This window comes from Choloepus didactylus, chromosome 6 (genome assembly GCF_015220235.1).
Source record: "Choloepus didactylus isolate mChoDid1 chromosome 6, mChoDid1.pri, whole genome shotgun sequence".
Lineage (NCBI taxonomy): Eukaryota > Metazoa > Chordata > Mammalia > Pilosa > Megalonychidae > Choloepus > Choloepus didactylus.
In genome coordinates this window covers 53,374,606-53,395,661 of record NC_051312.1, presented here as the reverse complement: position 1 = coordinate 53,395,661, position 21,056 = coordinate 53,374,606, and the positions used below count along the sequence as shown (strand labels likewise).

Below are 21,056 nucleotides of genomic sequence, written 5' to 3'. Positions count from 1 at the left end.
CCAAAAGGGGGATGTGAAAGGAAATGAAATAAGCTTCAGTGGCAGAGAGATTCCAAAAGGAGCCGAGAGGTCACTCTGGTGGGCACTCTTATGCACACTTTAGACAACCCTTTTTAGGTTCTAAAGAATTGGGGTAGCTGGTGGTGGATACCTGAAACTATCAAACTACAACCCAGAACCCATGAATCTCGAAGACAGTTGTATAAAAATGTAGCTTATGAGGGGTGACAATGGGATTGGGAAAGCCATAAGGACCAAACACCACTTTGTCTAGTTTATGGATGGATGTGTAGAAAAGTAGGGGAGGGAAACAGACAGACAAAGGTACCCAGTGTTCTTTTTTACTTCAATTGCTCTTTTTCACTCTAATTATTATTCTTGTTATTTTTGTGTGTGTGCTAATGAAGGTGTCAGGGATTGATTTAGGTGATGAATGTACAACTATGTAATGGTACTGTAAACAATCGAAAGTACAATTTGTTTTGTATGACTGCGTGGTATGTGAATATATCTCAATAAAATGATGATTTAAAAAAAAAAAAAAAAAAAAAAAAGTTTACAGCAGTGTTTTACACAAATTGTGTTTCGCACCCTCCCAGGAGAAGTTGTTAAAAACAAACAAAAACCTGACTCTGAATCTCAGGGGCAGGTAGGGTGCCTAAGAACCTGCATTTAAATAAGCACCCAAGTAGGTGTCTTAGGGTTTGAGAGTGATCACTTTAGATTCTCAGAATTTCTGTATACAGGCACATTCTCAAAAAGGTGTCAAGATAAACTGTAGCAGTAAGACTCTATTTGCTGAACAAACAGCAAAGTGTATGTTTAAAAGCACTCTAAATAGGATCTCTAACCCTGAAGTATTTAAGATTGAATCACTTGTTACAAAGGTCAATGTCACATTTCCTAGGGCTTTGGCAAAATTAGGCAGAGAAGGGGGAGCGATTTAAACCAATAGATACCTGAGAATATCCACTCTTGTCACTAAAAAAATGTAAGTGCTTCCTCTCAGAAAGATGTACTACCCACTGGACAAAGCAGTGTAGACTGAAACAGTTCAACTCTGCCCTCTGAGAAGTGACATTTAGGGGGTCATTGTTAATGCCAAAATTGACACATTTCTGAGTCAAAAATTTCCTTCTCAGCTATCCTGTTTACTTCTCAAAGACACCATGCTAATGGAGTGCTGCATTTTCAAAATGAAAATTAAACCCCCAAAATCTCAAGGCATAATTCTTACCTAACTGCAGAAATTAATCCACAATTAACAAAAACCTATTTTAATATGGACTGGACCATCTCCCTGATTTTAGGAGAGCTGTGCATGTATATATGTGAGGAGAGTAATGCAATCTTCCTCTGTTTTTGAATTCTACCTCGTGATTGTTTGTTTTTGCTTTAAATGGGTTACCTTAATTCCCTTTGTGATTTCAAATTGAATTACTTTGTTGTCTTTGTTGTTTGTCCTACAGTAGTTCCTGATCTTGATGTGCCTTCCTGTTAAGTCTTTTCTATTATCTTTGTTTTCATTAAATACTCACATCTTAAAAAAAAAAAATAAATAAAAAAAAAAAAAAATAAAAAAAAATAAAATAAATGAGGTTTTACTTTTTCTTGTCATACCCCCTTGAAGAATATAAGATGCACGCTACTATCATCTGTATGCTAAAATTTCCTATCCTCTTTCTTCTGCTGCTTATTTGTGCAATTACAGCAGTTTTTCCATTAGGTTGTAATGAAGATTCAATGAGTTATTTTATTTGAAACACTTAGAATAGTGACTGGCATAAAGAAAACGTTGAGTAAATGTAAATTGTTACTACTCCTACTACTACTTCCACTATTACTGCCACCATTGCAAACCTTACTGTTAATATTATTAAAACCAATATACTGTGCAACCAAACTGCTTGCTCTTTTATAAGATCTCATACATAAGTTACCACTCTTATTCCAAACCTCCAAGCTAAAAAAAAAAAATTAAAAAATTTCTAGATATTCTTTACATTTCCCTCAGATAAAGTACTAAACTTTCTTTTATACTGCACTTTATGATCATCTTAAATATTTATTATAATTGCTATTTTTAAGCAAACTCATATAAATATTGTCTTTTTGTAAAAACAGAAACAAAGTCATTCTCTTTCCTAAATTGATCTTAAATATCCAAAGAAAGAAATAGCAATTCTTATGAGAACAGAAACTGAAGGGCCATTTAAAACATATCTTCCCAACATTGCTCACATCTCTCCTTCCCCACTTCCATCTATACCTCCACTCCCAGGGTTCTCATTGTTTCTCTACTAGATTATTGCAAAAGGCTCTAAAGGAATTTCTTAGGTAAATAGCCCTTTTACCTGCTTCCAGTCCAATATGCACACTGTTACTGTCCTCTTCCTAATCAAATTATTGCATCTCATCCTGTCAATCTCCTGCCAGAACTAAAATCAGAGTGCCCATTCATAACAGAATGAAGCCCAAACTCCTTTTATTGCCCTATGTGATGCTCAATGAGTTGGTGTCAACATGCCTTTTAATTTCTCTCCACAATTGTTCCCCCTTATATTCTTTTGCTCCAGCCATAGGAAGTATTTTCTATTGTTCAAATTCTATGCATACTTTCACATGTTGGTTCCTTGATCTATTCTTCCACTTGTCCTTAGAATGACCTTTCCCAAACATTTTTTCTTGTGAACCAATCTAGCTGTATCCAGACAAGCTGGAAAACAGAAGTCTAAATAAGTTAGAAGTTTATTTTTCCTATGTAAAAAGAAGTGCAAAGATGAGTTCTCACAAAGAAGAGACATTTGAATTCATAAGTTTAACCTTATATATGAGGAGGAAGAAGAAAACTATTCTCTGTATTTCAGCACAGTTGTATTCTACTATAGTAAATGCATGAGTTTGGCAACTTAGATCAAGGGTAGGCAAACTACCTGCAATGGGCCAAATATGTCCTACAGTCTATTTTTTGTATAGCCTATGAGCTAAGGATAGGTTTTACATTTTTAAAGTGTTTTGAGACAGAAGCAGCAGCAGCAGAAATAGAGACTACATGTGGCCTGCAAAGCCTAAAATATTTACTTCCGGCATTTTACAGAAAAAAATTGCCAATCGCTGTCATATCACAATTTACTAAATTGCCTCTTTTTGTTCTTGTGTGCCATATATAATAAAGGATCTTGTCTATATTATCTCAGATTTATGGGAACTGTCATCATCCTTTGAAACCAGGTGTGTGAGAAAACCTGTCAGCCTGCCCCATTTCCTATAAGAAAATCCAAATTCCCTGCCCATTCCTCATAGAAACCAATATTAGCACTTCTCAGGGGCCCCATATATCATCCTATAGGCCAAATACCTGGGTCTGAACTAAGTTATATTTTTGATGATTTTTTAAGTTAAATGAATTGTTAATATATAAATTAAGAAAAATTGATAGGAGCTCTCAAGCAGAAATAAACCTGAAGCCCAATGAATTGTATTTCTCCCATTCAGCCCATTCAGTCATTATATAACTCTCATACAGTTGGGACTAAATGGAGAAAGCAATTATTTTTGTCTATATTCTGCTCCATAAGCTGATCACCTAAAAACTGTTCACACTTTTACCAGTTATTTTGATGTTGTATAAAGTCTTTCTATAAGTACTAGAAAGGCAAGGATCATTTGCATCTTGCTTGTCATTGAATCCCTCAGTGTCTATTGAAATGCTGACAACATAGGAAGCATTTTTTAAGCATTGTGTGTGTGTGTGTGTGTGTGTGTGTGTGTGCACCTCCCCTTCATCTCAAGGTACCGAAGTCTTGCTTCTATTGTTACATAGCACCTTCTATTAAGGATAAGTTGATTATTATATGGAAGAAGCTTTACTTCTTCCATTTAAGTTTAAAGTCCTGGAAAAGAATATATGAAGAAAGTGAAATTTCCCAAGGTCAAATATATAGTCATTAATGGAATCAAGATCAGAACTACAGTGTTCAATGCATAGCACCAGCCACAGTCCTCTCTTTCATTTGATTTCCTTTCCTATAAACACTGCATGTCATCAAATTTGGTGGGTTTTCTAATAAAAAATATCATGTCCCCCCAAGAGAAAGAGCATACAAGTTTTGGAGTAAACTAACCAAAATGTTAAAGCAAAATATATTGATGACTTTTGAAGTGGAAAATCTCAGAGAACAAACTAAACAAGAGAGTCCTTGCAGAACCTACAAACTTTTACATTTTGTAGAGAAAATGCACTGTATTAAGTTAAAAAAAAAAAAATTAAATGATAGGACAGAAACAGCACAAATGTAGTGAATTAGGGTGGTCCTTAAATAAATTGCTTCAATATTCCCTTCATTAGAACACATTTACTAATTCAGGGTTATAAAACCATGTGCAATTTTGTAGCAGTTAAAAGAGCACGGGTGTGGTTTTATGCTTTCTTTTAATTTGTGAAGCATTTATCTCCCTTAAAAAAAGCTTTTATACAAACATAATTATAAAAGTTCATGTCATTGGTTCTGAATATATCCAAACTTTCTGTGAGAAAATAAGAAATTCTTTTTTTCATCTGAATCCTGACTCAGCACATGGCATTTAATTTTAGTTACTATGTTTCTGTTTACAGCATATGAAATACTCCCTCTAGACCAAAGGTCCCAGTGTTGATAAGACAAGCCACAGACTCTGGCAGCTGAGCCAATAGCAGAGGCCAGAATCCACTCAAACTGTTCTCCCTCTCAGAGGTCAAGTTCAGAACCAATTTGCTTAAGATTCTTTTTCACCTTGATTTGTATTAGCAGGTATCTGACGAGATTTACCCCCAAAGACCAAAAAGATGATGCACTACGCCATCCAAAAGGCGGAGGTTCTGGATGGGGCTCATTTGATGCAGATTTTCTGGCAGGATGGTGCAGAGTCTCTCTACCCAGCCGTGTGGCTGAGAGACAACTGCCAGTGCTCTGACTGCTACCTGGACTCTGCAAAAGCACGGAAACTTCTCATCGAAGCTCTGGATGTGAACGTTGGAATTAAAGACTTGACTTTTGACGGAAAAAAGGTAATCATCTGTAAAAGTCATTTCCATTTCTACCCCTTCTTTCCCAAATTCAATAAAGAGGCTAGTTTCCAATAATTTAATTAACTAATTATTTAAATAGATATTTAAATAATTAACTTTTCATTCAGTCATATTTATGAGACTGTATAGTGCTTGGGAAGTATAAGCATAGTCAGTAAATGGGAGCGTCTGCTATAATTATTACTACTAATAATAATTTTAATAAAATTTTCAATATTTGCACTGTTGCTCACTGTTCTTTCAGTGACTGTCAACCTGCAAGACACAATCAGAACAATTTCTACAATAAAAAGAATGGTCGTAAAACTCACCTTATTCATCTATAAAACGGGGGTATTAACAGAACTTGCTCATAGAGACGTTGTAAGGATTCAATAAGATAATCTGTTTAGCATACTGCATGGCATGCACTGAGCACTCAAAAACTAGTATTGATTAATAATTTTGGGTCAAATTAATGGGTAGATATACAAGGCTTGTTCTGGGATCCCTGAAACTGTAGATCTAAAAACAGCAAACCAGATGTGGCCACCACCCCATATTTCTGTTTTCCAAATAGACTAGGATTCTTATCAAAAGATAGAAGGTCATCCTCTCCCTGCTCTCTTGTCCTCATCTCTACTCAAGGATTTTACTCCCAGGTTTCTCAGGTCTCACTGCTCACTAGTTGTGTGACCTTAGAAATGTTATTTAATCTTCCATTCCTTAACTGAAAAATGTGAGGAACAACTCCCTAGAGTTGTTGAAGGACTAAATGAATTACTTTGATAAGGTACTTTGATAGTTTCAAGTATATAGTAAACACTAAAAGATGGTGTTACTCTTATTATTAGTGTTACTACCAATATGAATCTTAATATCTAATTTCAATTCATCACAAAAAAATCTGGGAACCACAATTTTAAAATTTATAGGACAAGAACTTCTCTCTAGCTAGGTTCAATTTCTTGCTTGGTGTATTAGAGCCTTGGACTTAGCATATATCCCTTAGGCTTACAATTTCCTTTGTTTTACAAAAGCTTACTCTATGCCTATGAGTATTTAATTTTTTTATAAAAAGGCAAGGGATGATTGGATTCCCTAATTACCTTAAATAACATTCAGAAATAGAGCATCAGTAGAGAATAGAAGTAGATAGAAGCATAATAAACATGTAGGTTATCTTTGTTTTCTGTGTTATCAGGTGCATGTCACATGGACGGATGATCATTGCAGTAAATTTGAAGCTGATTGGCTGAAGAAAAGATGCTTTTCCCACCAGGCTAGAGCAAGACTCCAAAGAGAATTGTTTTTGCCAGGTAAATCAGCCACAGTCTTCAATGTCTTTTAAAACTCATAGTAAGCAGTTACTAAGAAGGAAATTCAAACCCTTGTGATTTGGTTAAAGTATTACTATAATTTATAAGGGATGTTTAAAGATTTACCCAGAACAGATCATTTGGGTAGAAATGAAAAAAAACTATACTGTAGAGTAGTTCTGGGCATTTTAAAGACGTTGGAAAAAAAAAAAAAGTGCAACAAATTTGTATCCTTGTCATCTAGCACTAAACCAGGCAACCAACAGTCACTTTGTAAGTGTTTTCTGCAAAAGAGGAGCAGAATGAACCAGAAACAGACTTGCCTTTCTTTGCAATTTTGTCTAAGGCCAGAACAACACAAAATTAATAATTGAGGAATTCCAAATCTGGTATCCAAAGATGGAATTATGGGATCCATGAGCCCCTGAAATGGTACTTACAGCTTTACTATTGAGCTGAGAAACAAAATAAAACAAGTACCTAAAACAGGTAGAAAGTTATTTTTAAAATTAAGTTTTAAAAATAATAGAACTCAAGTGGTGAGCATTTCCACCAAGGCGTAGTGAGGGGTAGGAGAGCTTGATGATTCACTCTCTGTGTATTTTGAAGATTCCCCACATGGGATTATGTGGGTCAAAGGTAAACTTTGAAAAATGTGATGATTCTTACGTATTTACTAGAACCTTGACCTCTATAAACACAGTGACAAGTTTCCCCGAACTCTCCTTTCTCATGTTATTCATATATATTAGACCTCTGGCCGTCTGAGCTGCTGACTTTAGCCTTCTCAATTTGGTGACAGCTCTTCTGGGAATTCTGGCTCATACACCAAGATAGGAGGTTTTAACGTAGTCCTGTCTTTTTTGTCCCTTCTGAATCTGAAATTCTCAAACATGTGTGTTCTAACTCTCTGTGGTTGTAAATGCTGGCCTTGCAGCTGTTTCCTGGACATGGAGATGTAACTAATGAATCAGTTAGAACCGTGGTGTTGCACTGTTTTCTTTGGTTGTCAACAGAGTATGGCATTGACCCCTCCCTCTTCAATTATAGATGAGCCTTGTCAAGAGCTAGATTCTTCCATTCCCTTAGTCCGACCATTCTGACGGCTAACAAGGTCTAGCCCCAGCTTTTTCTCTCTGAACTACAGGAATCCATTTTCTCCTTTATCTAACCTTGCTAGCAGGTCGAATCCAGATGACTATCCTGGGAAAGATTTATTTTCTGCCTTCCTCCAGTGTCTCTCTACTTACATAAATGAGTAGCAGTTGTCTGGGTCAAATAGCAATATCATGAATGTATTATTATTTTTTCTTTATTTTGGAGTTCTTCTGGTACTCAAAATATTTTTCCTTAACTCTGCCCTAATTTTGGAATCCTGTTGGATTTTATTTTAATTTCCTTCAAGCCCTTCTTTTGATTATTTCAAGGGATAAAAGCCAACCTTTTATTATTACAATTTAAGCTTTTGAGCATTGTAAAAAGATATGGCCACCCTCTCCATTAATATTTCTTGACGAGTGCCATTTTATAGCTTACATTTCTCAGTACTCTCAGGCAGTAGCAAAATGGAAATGATACTATACTCCATTAAGTAGTGGAAAAAACCTGTCACACGGACAGGCTGCAATCATGAATAGCACGAGGAGAACTGGCTGCAATTTGAACACTGGAAAATATTTTTAAGGGTCTAAAACAAGATCGGATTTTAAAAATATATTCTCAAGCTGTGCAGTTGGTGGGTTAAAGAAGAGATTAATGGGCCATTCTTGGAATATTGGTTCTATGGCTTTTTGCCTGTAGAATTTGACACCTTATTTCACTGCTATTGCATATTTCCAAACATGTATGTAAGCAGTACATGTCAACAAACTCATTTACATTTTTGAAAGGATTTTTTCTTTTAGTTCTCAGTAGCAATGTTTTCTCTTCTGTTCTTTCCTTAGAGTGAGGGCTAGAGGCCTTATAAAATCTGCCCTCAAGATGCAAACCACTTCTTGATCTTTCCCTGGCACTAGCTGTTGCACTCAAAGTGAAAAGGCAAACAACAATCAGCCAAAAACATCTTGTTGTGGGACAATTCCTTCCTTCCTGGAAGGAAAACATGGCTAATAATTATTCTTTCAAAAATTTCTACTCAGTTGCACATGTATTGAGCATCTATTATGTGCAAGGAACTTGAAGGAAGTACCAAGATTTAAAAAAAAAAAAAAAAGACATGAATTCTGTCCTTAAGGATTATCAAGTCTTGAAGGGGACAATAGCCATGAAAATAAATAAGTATAATACATTTTAAGTGCATAAGACATGCATAGAAGGTCAATGATAACACAAAGGAAGGAATCTGAAGAGTTCAGGAAGTTATCTGCAGAAGGGAGGCAGTTTTGAATGATCAGTTTGAATGGGTTTTAAATGATCAGTTTGTTTGTCAGGTAAAGATAGAAAGGCAGAAAATTTCAAGATGGAGCAAAGGGCATGTAGAAAATCACAAAATTATAAAATAGCAGGGTGAGTTTAAGTAACTATATGTAGTTTGAGATTACTGACACTAAAATTGTTAGGTGGGTAGTGGGTAGAGATGGGGATGAAGAAGTAAGTGCCTTAGTGGGTACCGTACTAAAAGACTTAGTTCTAAACCGCAGGCGAAGGAGACTTTTCCCAGATCTCAAGAGTTGCCCCAGGCTGATTCTCTTTGGATAAGCCAAAGAAGAGAGTTTAAGGTCTTTATAAGTTTAAGAAGATTACCTTATTTTTAAAGTCTGCATTTTACATTTTCAGAGTTGTGTCTTTCTTACTGAATGTATAAGATGTAAGGATATATATATATTTCTTAATGAATACAATTTTTCAAATGCCTGTAAGGTTGCAAAAGTATCCTCCACTTCATTTCTTTCTTGCTGCATTTTTCCTCCTCCATTGTGCTCCACTGGTCTTGGTTTCTGTTTTTCTTGTAAACAAGAGTGAACAGATCAAATCTGCCCATGGGAAGGACCTGGTGATGGTCATGTGTGTTGGATGGACAGGCGTGAGAGTGACTAGGAAAAAATATTAGAAACATGAAGATTTTTATGTAGTTGTGTTTTCACCTCCATGTGAATTTTTACATAATTATATGCTCATTTTTGTGACTAACTTTAAGGTGCAAAATTCAGAGCATATAATTGACAGGACTAAAGTGGAACAAATAATCAATATGCACTATGATCTTGTAAGTAAAACTAAATCTGAGCGTATAATTGACAGGACAGCCTAAAATGAAAAAATAATCAATATGCAATTTGATTTTATATATAAAACTAAATCTTTGTTCTTTCTATTAAGCCTCGGTTACAGAATAAATGCTTGTTTTTCCTATCTCTTTGAATAAGTACTGAAATATTTTTATATTAATTGCTGACTTTAAAATTATTTGTTATTGCAAATTGAGATTTCAAAGGTTATTACTATTTGAAAGAAATCTTTCTTCCATTGAGATAGTCTGCTTAGTTTTCTTGGCAATCCAGGGATTGAGTACATTGCATGGTCAGAAAAGAACATTTTCCTTTCTTCTACAAGCTCTTTTTATAACAGAGCTGGTCTTTACCTTCTACTTAGTCAGATAGCAACACTAAGTCAGTAGCTATAATCACTTCCTTTGTTTCAAAAGGAACATGCTACAAAAGAGACTGAAAACACTGCCTTAAATTTGTCAGGACCCTCTAAACTCTCTTTGCTCTGTACATGGCAAGATAAATAGAGAGCTCCCCATTCTTGCAGGGTCGTGCATCTACTTGAAGACAGAGATTTTATTATCTACAAAGAACAGAGTTGGTTTGATGCAGAGACTGTTCTTACAGAGCCTTGTCAAAAAGCAAAATTCACTGTGGTTGTGTTTTTTTCCAATTAGCAAGAAATGTACACAATAAACATGCCTAACCCCCGTATGACATTTTACTCCTGTCTCTAAGATGTAGCTCATCCCTCATCACATTGTTGAATCCCCAGAGGTGGGACTCAGAGATGCAAGTCAGGATGGAAAAAGGGTATTTGTTTCACACATTGCTTGACAATTTCAAAAAGAGCTGGAAGGTTGTTCATTTGGGCTGCTTTAGATTGCCTCAGCTCTGTCAAAAAGCAGCATCAGAGCAACAAAGCCACCACACTAGGCCGTGAACCTAAATGAATTCCCTTTCCCGAGACAGACATAATGAAGTCTCCTTCCCTGAGGTTGCCCAGGCTCATACCCGATGCCCAGGTGGGAGAATAGAGTGCAAAGATTCCATATGTTTATGAGTGACTTTCTGTTCCATTTTGCCTGCCATATGTGAAATAGATCTATTGACTTTCTGAGAAATGTCTTGGGGTTTTGTTCAAATGAATATAGGTGTCACAAATGCCTGTGAGTTGATGAATGCATAATACGCTTTGATGTTTTTCAATGTGCCCTATTCTTTCCCAAATTATAAATCATTCATTATTCCTACTCAATTTCTGCATTGTGTAGGTACACTCTGGCGTAGTATCTGAAGGATTTAAAGTCCCTACATAGGATAGGGCTACCCTTGTTCTGTTAGCAAGCCTAAGAATTAATCTGAAAGATAAGTCTCTTTTACAACTGGATACATTACAGAAATACAAATTTAAAAAATCAACAAAAACAAAAAGCCAGAAAACCTGTATACTACGTCTATTACTTTAAAAAAGATTAGATTAAAAAATACATTAATTTACAATAAAAAATCATTTTCTTAACACTTAACTTCATGAGATAAAGTAACAGAATCATCCAGTTTTTAAGGGCTTCTAAAATCACTGTCTTAAATATTTAAAAGTCTTGAAATTGGGGGTAATTTTGACAAAATAAGGCAGATCTAATTCAAGGAAGGATTATTACTATCCATTCCCTTTTCATATTTTTTTCAGTATAGTTGCCACATCAAGAATTAAGGAAAATATACTAACTTTTTTTTACTCCTGAAAGAGTAACTTTCTGTAGTGACACTAAAAGTACATTTCTATTTTTTCTGTAGTGACACTAAAAGTACATTTCTATTTTTTTCAAGCAGGATAAAAGCAGGCTTTCTTCAATGAATGATAAGATTTCATTTCTTACCAACTTGGCTTGCTTTTCCTGCAGCCCAAGAATGAATTTTATAACATTGGCAGTTGGACTGCAAATCTCCAATTTAGAAAATTCCAAAATGTGGCAATTTCAAGAAATAAAATTGGATTACTTTATATGCTAGCATCACTTTTACCAAGGCTATGCATGGAGGGATAAATTTAGCCTGCTGTGTTTGTTATTGCCTACACATCAGGAGCTTCACCAGCCAAAATAGGCCAACTGATTCAAAACCTATTACCTCTTACTTCTGGTTCCACTTTGCGTCTTCAGAATGGCAGAGCACAGAACTATACAGCCTTAGTTTTGCAGCAGCAAGTATCTTCATCATACTTGAAATTCTTCTTTTAAATCCCAGGCCCAACCTATCAAATGTGCCCACGGAGGAGCTGTTGGCTACCCCTGTAGGAAAAATTGATGTTTTTTTTATTTGGACGTTGCTATTTATATTTCTGTTGATTTGCCACATTTCCAGCTGAGTAAATTAGATAACATCTAAGTTCTATTCCATTCGTCAAATTCTTTAACTTTAATATTTTCCTTTTCCCCCAATTCTGTAGTTCTCTCAGCCTATAACTTTGCTCTTAATTAAAAGAGCAGCACAGCACTGAAATTGAGAGCTAGAATGACGTGGAAACGACTGAATGTGACTTTTGGCCCTAGGCCTTGCTAGGTCTGTGACCTTGAGTGACTTACTTAACCTTTTTATGCCCCCAAGTCTTTATTTGAACAATCGGGATAAGAGTCTCTACCTACCTCCTCAAGTAGTGCAATGCTAGATGAAAGGTAGTGTCATACTTTACATAATAACTCACTACATCTTCATAAGGTTCCCTTGAAAGCAGTTGTAAATAACTAAGAAAGCAGCCCAAGGGTCCCCTTGACCCTCTTGAATAGTGTATCAGTTTAAAAAATATATTTTTATATTTTTTTAATATGTTCTATTAATGAAACCCTTTCTTCTTTTCTACCATTGGCTTTCAAGTTTCCATGCATATTGCCTAGTCACACAGAGAAGACTGACATTTAACAGGATGTAGAGAGGAAACACTGTATAGATTATCCTTTCTTGCCAACAGCTTAGTTGGATCTTTTCATTATCTCATGTCTGAGGTAACAAAATAACAGAGCCTCTGCTTGACCAGCACATTCTGTAAGCTATCCTGCCTGAGACCCACCTTCATCTGACCTTCCTCTTGCTCTGGGATCTCACTGTCTACAGGATAAAGTTCAAAGTCCTCAGTGGAGCTTTCCCATCATTCAATAATTCAGTGACTCCTCCCCCCCATAAATACATGTACTCCTACTTTTGCCCAAACTCTGCCCACCTTCCAGATCACTTACTCCATTCTTTCTGTCTGGCCAAGCTTCAACTGTCCATCATGCAAGGTCCAATGAACCCAATGAAGCTCTTTACCAATGATTCTACCATATATTTATCTTTATTTATCCCTAAGCCAGACTACAAAATATAGATAGGAAAGAAAGTAAGACTAAGTAAATAGACATAATTTCACTGGTAACGCTTAGCCTTGAGTCTGTAATATAACAAAGGAAGTATGTAAATTTTTCAGAAAAACTTTGTTAGGAGTTGTTAGGATAGGAAGTAAAGCAGTATTGTATGTCAAGAAAGCTGTTCACCTGTGAAACTGCATGGTGTTATGAAAGGAGCCTAGGCTTTGAAGTCAACAGAGCTGGCTTCACCTCTCTGCTCTATGAACTTGTCTTAGTTGCTTAAGTTACCTGAGCCTCATTTTTTTCCATATTTAAAAGAGGCATTGCCTCACAGCTTTGCATAGTGCATGGCACACTGGATGCTCAATTCCTGTTAGTTGCTTTTACTTTCTCTTTTTCCTCCAGTTTAGAAAGCCATGAACATAAGAACAGAGGCTCGGTATAAAACATTTGGGTTAAGGGAAAAGGAGACAGAAATAATAGTGGCATTATGATATCTCATCCTTGAGCTCCCTTTACATGAAGAATATGCATGTAATATTGCTGATTAAAAATATTAGAGTGACTTAGACATGAAATATTGCCATGAAATGGGCTTCAGTCATCCAGGCATTGGTTTAAGTTCTGGCCAAATTTTATCTACCTAGTGGACAGTTTCATTTAAATAAATTTCAGAGAGGCAGTGAGAAGTATGGTCACTATGAACATAATTCCAAACAAGGGGGTAGAAATCTTTGGTGAAACTGGGATGACCTTTAAACTTGGAACAAAGTGGCTGTGTTATCTATTAGGTAAGGATAGCCACAACTGAAAATGGTAGTCATCATCAGACATATATAACACATATGTGCTAGATACTTGGAAAAGAAAAATTCCAGACCCAAACTAGGTAAAATCTCATGACTTATATAGAGCAGATAATCTCAACAAGGAAGATTAATAGCAAGTATCTAAAGAGAACATTGTGCCCAGATGGGAGGAAGCACAGGTCCTGTAAGCTCCGTTTTCCATGGGGCATAACAGCAAGTTTCTTGTCCAGAATAAAGTGAGCAAGCGAAATGTGTTATATTTTGAACAATCAAAAAGAAGCTTTACAAAGAGATTTATTTGGAGAAGTAAGAAAAATTGAGGAAAACCAGGGGAAAGATGAGTCTTCTGATTGGAGCCGATGGTCTAAAATAAGCCTGCTCCACAAACAGCCTTCCCCATCTCGGCTGATGGCAACTCCATCTCTGCAGGAGCAGGGGCATCCTTGGCTCCTCTTTGTCTCTCATATTACACATCCAATATATATTTTAAAAAGTTCTGATATCTCCATCACAAAAATAATCCAGAATCCAACCATATCACTGCCTCTGCTACTAACTCTGTCTAAACTGCCAGCATCACATGCCCTTCTTCTTACTCTACCTCTTCTACTCCCACACATCTCTAACTTCTTAACACTTTTAAGAAATTGCTATATCCCAGGCACTGAGCCCAGAGGTGCACATTTATTGCCCTGTTTAATCCTTGCAATAACTCCATGAAAACAGCATTATTATTATCATACCCATTTTATACATGAGAGTAATGAAGCTGTAAAAGTTTAAGTTACTACTCCGAAATCAAAGTGCCAAGAAGTGGGAGAATGAAGATTTGGCCAAAGGGCATTTATTCTATTAATTACTAGCCTATCCTCCTCTTCTATGTGTACATAGAAATTTACGTGGTCTCCTCTGTCACTCCATCCCTGTAAATATTGCACTGAGTGATCGTTGTTTATTTGATTATGTTCCCCACTAGACATACTAATATTGAAAATAACTAATATTGAAAACACATATCATTTACTGAGCATCAACAATGTACTATACATTTATTCAGCAAATATTTATTGAGTATCTGCTGTGTCCCAGAAACTGTTCTATGTGCTGGGGAGAAAGTCCCTGCATCTGAGGAGTTTACATTTTGGTAGAGAAAGAGACCACTATATTTAGAATTGCATCTATAATACATCAAGTAGCAATGCATTCCATGAAGTACAATAAAATAGAGTAATGAGACTGAGAGTGTTGGGGCTGCTATTTTTATATAGGCTGGTTAGGGAGAGCCTCTGTGATATGGTGATAGTTGAGGAAACACTTGTAAGTAGCAAAGAAACATACCATTTGGACATTTGGTGGAGAGAATCTTCCTGGCAGAGGAAACAGCAAGCTCAAAAGGCAGGAGCATTCTGATTTCTGATGGAAATAGGTCATAGGGAAGCACACGTGAAAACAGGGTGACCAGTTAATAGGCTATTATAATAAACCAGGCAAGAAGTGATGGTGGTTAGGACCAGAGTAATAATGACGGAGATGGTGAGAGGTAGTTTCATTCTACAGAAGTTTCAAAAGAACTGCAGATAGTTTGAATTAAGATGTGGGGGAAAAAGAGTGGGGTTGAAGACGAGTTCCAGGGTTTTGACCTGAGCAGCTTAAAGAACAGAAGTACAAATTAGTAGTGTTTTAGGTTGGGTTCCCTAGAAGCAGACCCTGAGATAAGAATTTGTGTTCAAGTGATTGATTGTGGTGGGTTTCCAGGAGAAAGGGGTAAAGGAGTAGAAGAAGCAGTATAAGAAAAGGGGAAAAGCCCCAAAAGGATAGTTTTAAGTGTCATTTCAAGTAAAGTTCCAGCTTTAATCTGATACCACAAGGAACTCTGAAAACAAATTGCCCTACCTCAAAGCAAAAGGAGCTAAGCTCTCAAACTTCTGGACCACTGCCAGGGGAATGAGGGTTGTAAATTCCCAGGCACTTCCAGCTCCAGAGCCCGGGAGTGGTTCTCTGCAAGTACACAATGTACAGAAGCTGAGGGATAAGTATTCAGAAGTAGTTAAGGGAATCCAAAGAGCTCTGGGCAGAAGGAATGCATGATGTCAAATGCTGGTGACTATAAGATCATGTAATGTGAGATCGAAGAACTTATCATTGGATTTGGCCACATGTACATCATTAGTGACATTGACATTGGTGACATTCTCAAAAGTGGTCAGGCGCAAAAGTATCCTTGGTTTAAACAGAACATAGGAGGAAAAGAAATGGAGATAATGAATACAAAGTTTTGCTTAGAGGACTCTTGCTTTGAAATGATAGCAGGATGGTAACAGGAAGGAAATTATTTCCATCAACATATTTACATGTATTATATACATTACAACCTATTTACTAAAATTTCTCCATTAGAGAGAGGGGAACAGTGCAGAAGTAATGTCACCAAATAGACAAATGGGAATGGGGTGTAGTACACAAGGTAGAGAGTGTAATCTTAGGTAGGAAAGAGGACAGCTCCTTCATTGTAGCAGAGCGGAAGGCGCATATATGAACAATCAGCTAGGGAAGTGGAAGATATAGTTGACTAGATTTCAGTGGTCATACAGTGAAGATCAGATCAGTCATCAAAGCGTGTTTTCCTCCAGCCATGTTTAGCTGCTTCTGGTTTAAGTGCAGATTAACCAGGCACCAGACACACTACGTCATGTCCTTTGTAGCTATCATCTCATTACAATCTCTCAAAATCTCTGGGGGGTAAATGTTTTTCATCATGTATTTCCTGGATAAAGAAGTTGAACTTAGAGAATTTGTGACTTTGTGAAGGTCAAGCAGATGGGAAATATCAATGTTCAGATTCTAATCCAGATACGTAACTTCAAACCTTGGATTATTAACCGATGCAATGTTCTTATCAGACCAGGCCTGCATCCTTTTCTTTGTAAATGCTTAGTAAGTTCATGTGGGACTAGGTTCTGAAATAAGAGCATGAATCTAGAAGGAGAGGGCTTGGCTGATATGTGATTCTTACAGGTTTTTGGTTGACTGAAAAGTTAATGAGTCAACAGAGTTGACACTGCCAGAAGAGACTAATTAGATTTGGGCTGCATGAATTAAAATATAGTGGTGGGCCTACCATGCAGGCATGGACCAGACCACACTTGTAGTAGAATGACTGTCACAGGCCTCACAAATGAGCACATCAATTAAAGGAAAGCAGGGAGGGTGGTAGACAGTTTGGGAGCCATAAAACATGAAGAAATATGGGGCAGGAAAGAGGCTACTTAGCCTTGAAAAGAAAAATTTAGCACAGTAGCTTTCTTTATATGTATCTCCAAGATAACCATACTCTGTGTGATTCTGGAGCACAGAATTAAGGTTAAAAGAAACATGGCAAAGATAGATTGTGCCTCAGCACGAGGAAGAAGCTTATGTCAGCTGGAGCTTTCTGAAACTAGCATGGGCTGTCCCACATGGAGGAGTGTGCTGTGTAATTGAAGAGGATCCAGAGGGCATCCTATAACATTTTTATGGCTGTATTAGGGATAGTCACAGCAGAGACAAAGTATAAGACTGATTTATCTGTTTTCCCTGCTGACTCTAAGGCAGTCTGGTATAATAATCTCTCTTCTTGACCCCCTTTGGTATATGATGTCCTTGACCACACAAGTCTTTTTCTCAATCTCCAGAATCAAATTGTCTGTCTGGGCTCTCAGCTCTGACACATATTAGATGTTGACATTGGGAAAATTATCTAAACTCCTTGTGCCTATCTCCTCATCTATGAAATGGGAACAACAATGAAACCTCTCTCATGGGGTTGCTGTGAGGATTATGAGTTAATCCATATAAAGCACTTAGAAGAGTGCCTGAGAATTAAAAGTGCTCAGTAAATGTTAGCTCCTGTTTTTTTTTTTGATTCTTTATCATACACTGCCATTTAGTATCACGTCATTGTTTTATGTGTTGATGTTTTCTCCAATGGCCATAGGGCTGAGCAAATAATATATACTCGGCGCCTAATAGTGCACAATGAATATGCATTTTTCTCCTTTCAAGCAGCTTAAACTTGTTTAGGAAACCTCTTTCCTGCGCTCCAAGGGAGACTTCGAGTTTAGTGGTGTTATCATCTAGAGAAAAGGTTTTATGGACTTCTTAATCTTATAAAATACTAAGATGTGCTTATATACAATGCCATTTTTCAGAAGTTGCTTCTAGTCTCTAGTCATCTCTAGGAAATGAGCAAAGATTTGTTAATTAGTTGTCTGGAAACTTATGAGGTGCCAACCCTGAGGCACATTCAGGAGCAGAGGAGTGGAGAGGGGAATTGTGGTGAGGAAATAAAGATGCTTCCCATGGTTCACGAGGAACTTACAGTCCAGTGGCAGAGAGATATGTGGCCCTGCCTGATCCTGCACTTGCCACCTTGCCACCTCTTCTGGCTCACCCTCTGCTTGCCCTCTGTGCCCTCAATGACCTTGAGTTCCTCAGTTGAGCTGGGCAATTCCCATCTTCCGATTGTCCCTCCTGCCTGAACATTCTTCTCCCTGCTCTTTGCAAGGCTCGTCTCACCTTTTAGGGTTTGCCTTAAGTAGCTTCTCCTCCTTGAGGCCTTCCTTGACCACCCTGTCTAAATAGATTCCCCACCCCAATCCCAACAAGTGTTTATCAGTGAACCCCACCTGTTTCCCCCACACCTCTTACCACAATTTTTATTTTGATGTGTTTATTTTCTTACTTGCTTGCTTATCCACTTTTTCTCTTGCAAAGGCAGGGACCACACCTGGCCTTTATTCACTTTTCCATAACAAGGTTTTCAACAAATGTGTTGAATATATGAAAGATCTTTTCAACTTGATGTGTAAGCATGTGACTGAGGTATGTACCAGCACTAGGGGACCAGAAAGGAAAGACATCAAACCAACCTCAACAGGACAAAGCGGGAGGTTTCTCGCCCAGAATAAATTGAGCAAGCAAAATGCATTTTGGACAACCGTAAGGGGGCTTTTCAAAGCAATTTACTTGAAGGAATAAGAAAAATGGGGAAAATCTAGGGAAAGATGAGCCCTCTGATCAGAGCAGACAGTCTAAAATAAGTGGACTTCTCACACAGCCATCCCCATCTCAGTTGATGGCAACTCTATCTCTCCAGGAGCAGGGGCATCCTTGAGCCCTCTCTATCTCTCACACTATGCATTCAATTTATCAAAAATTTCTGTTAGCTCTATCATAAATACTAACCCAGAATCCAGCCACCCCCACTTCCACTCCAGAAGGTTTCCTAAAAGAAGGCATTGCAGGGCTATCAGGGCCCACCAAAGCCCCCCTCAGCACTCTTCCCCTACCTGCCAGGAGCTCCCAACTGCAAGGCTTTCTCTGCCCAGTGGAGCATGCTTGGCTGGCACACAGGGAAGGCCAGAGGGCCCCAGGAGTGGGGGTCATGTGGAACAGCCCTCAACTGTTGAGAGATGGACATCGGGTGCCTTGGCACCTCAGCTTCCTTCTCCAAGGGTGGGACAACTCTGAAACATGATTCAAGAGGCCACAGCAGCCCTGGGCCCCTGTTACCAAAAGCAGTAACCCATTCATTAATATGCCCTCCAGAAGCTTTCTTTCCCATCTCACGTCCCCATCTCCTATTAATGGTTCCAGGGTACCTCCATAAAAAAATTGCTTGCATTCAAGTCCATGTCTTAGGGCCATCTTCTGGAAAATATCTACCTAAAAAAATAGAAGACAAGTGACCAGAATCTTGCAAGACATGTTGAGTTCACTAGGCAGGGAGAAGAAAATCAAAGCCCTATTTCCATTCTTGTGCCTTTCCTCTATTAAGAGTCGGTTTTTAGTTTTGAGTGAGCACCCAGAAGATATTTATAGAAAAAGATATTAAGAGATTGTCTGATCCCCTGCACATTGAATGAGCCATTTCAGCACCAACAGCACAGTTTGTTGCAGATGAACAGAAAGTCCTAAACTCGTGAAATAACACATTGCAACCCAGTGTGCTGCTCTCGTGAATCTTTAACTAAAGAGCTTCTTTGTGCCTTTTCCTTTTGGAAACACAACTCAAGATCTAGGAATGTGATGCTTAACCCTGGGAAGGGAACCTCACAAATAGTCCCTTGAAAGCTAGCATGTAGCCTGTACATAAATTTTATGATGTGTGAAGCACATGTTGAAGGAAGTATTTATTAGTAAGGGCATGAGTTAAATTAGAAAGGGTGGTTCATACCTTAAATATTCCGTCATTTTCCACACCATTTAAATATCCAGACCCAAGCCTGAAACTTAAATTTGTTTTTAATGCATGCTCTTGACAAATGATTTACGCACCTCAAGTGTGTTTTCTTTTGAGTCCTCTAACAGATATATTTTGCATTTGGGGGTAGAGAGAGGGACTGGGAAATGCTTCCAAATTAATCTTTAGATTTGAAAAGTTTCTATGCAGATATCACAGAATAATTTTTCAGGGATTTAGTGAAATGTAGTTTGTTTGTTCCTGAAAATGAGAGGGTTTTACAATCGGGGACATAATGATGAATTTGGAAACCGGTTAGTCCTAGGGCTGTCTTTGAAACAGTGTAACCGAGTGTGTGAGTGTCTCACATTTAGGATGCAGATTCTGCCATGCGATATGGCCCTTGATCTCTGATTTCAGCAAAGCTTCTACCAGGCACCCCAAATGAGAGCTACGGTTCAAAAATGATAAGCCCTAGAGAACTTAAACACTGTAATAGTGAAGTCCTATAAATCAACCTTATTTGATTAGCACAGATTATGCTGTCTTAATTTATAGTGGAGTCTCTGTGTGAAAATGGTTAATGTGGATATGCTAAGAGTAACACATTTGTTGAAGGAATCTCTTTCTATTGTTTTAGAATGAAAAATATTGTGAATTTGAGCATGTGTGTATTGTGTGTTATTCTATAATAGAAACATTATTCATGTAGAAACAAAACTTTATTAAAATATGCTAAAATATGTAGAGGGAGTATGCCCTAAGCACATCCTTCTCGAATCCTCAAAGTACTCAGAATACAAACTCCAGGTTTTGAAAATATTTACATCTTACAAAAACATTTTTTTCTATCTCTGTTTATTCTATATCCCTGCCACACAGTCACTGGAACTCCTTGGAAGGTGATAATGTTCTTAAGTAAAACTAAAAAGGCATGGGTGACTGGAATATACTGGCATAAATTAAAGAAGAGAAGCTAGCTGGTTTTTAAATACTCAAAGCCTTGGTTCATTTCAGGAAAGTGACTAGTAATGTTGTTACAGTGTTGTGCAATGAAACCTGCTCTGAATGTTTATTCTGCATTTAAAATCCTGATTAGGAGCCAAGG

At 37.4% G+C, this 21,056-nt stretch overlaps 1 protein-coding gene across 5 annotated transcripts in view; it reads left to right on the top strand.

Annotated features, from left to right (window-relative positions):
* The window catches only part of BBOX1 (gamma-butyrobetaine hydroxylase 1), a 77,336-nt gene that overhangs the window by 11,856 nt on the left and 44,424 nt on the right, over positions 1-21,056 (top strand). For 3 of the 5 annotated variants that reach the window (XM_037841036.1, XM_037841034.1, XM_037841032.1), the window contains 2 exons: positions 4,788-5,047; positions 6,252-6,366. In XM_037841036.1, coding sequence (XP_037696964.1) covers positions 4,826-5,047; positions 6,252-6,366 — 337 coding nt within the window. In that variant the 5' untranslated portion in view covers positions 4,788-4,825. The remainder of the gene's footprint in view (positions 1-4,787; positions 5,048-6,251; positions 6,367-21,056) is intronic. The other 2 variants (XM_037841035.1, XM_037841033.1) reach the window with 1 other exon arrangement.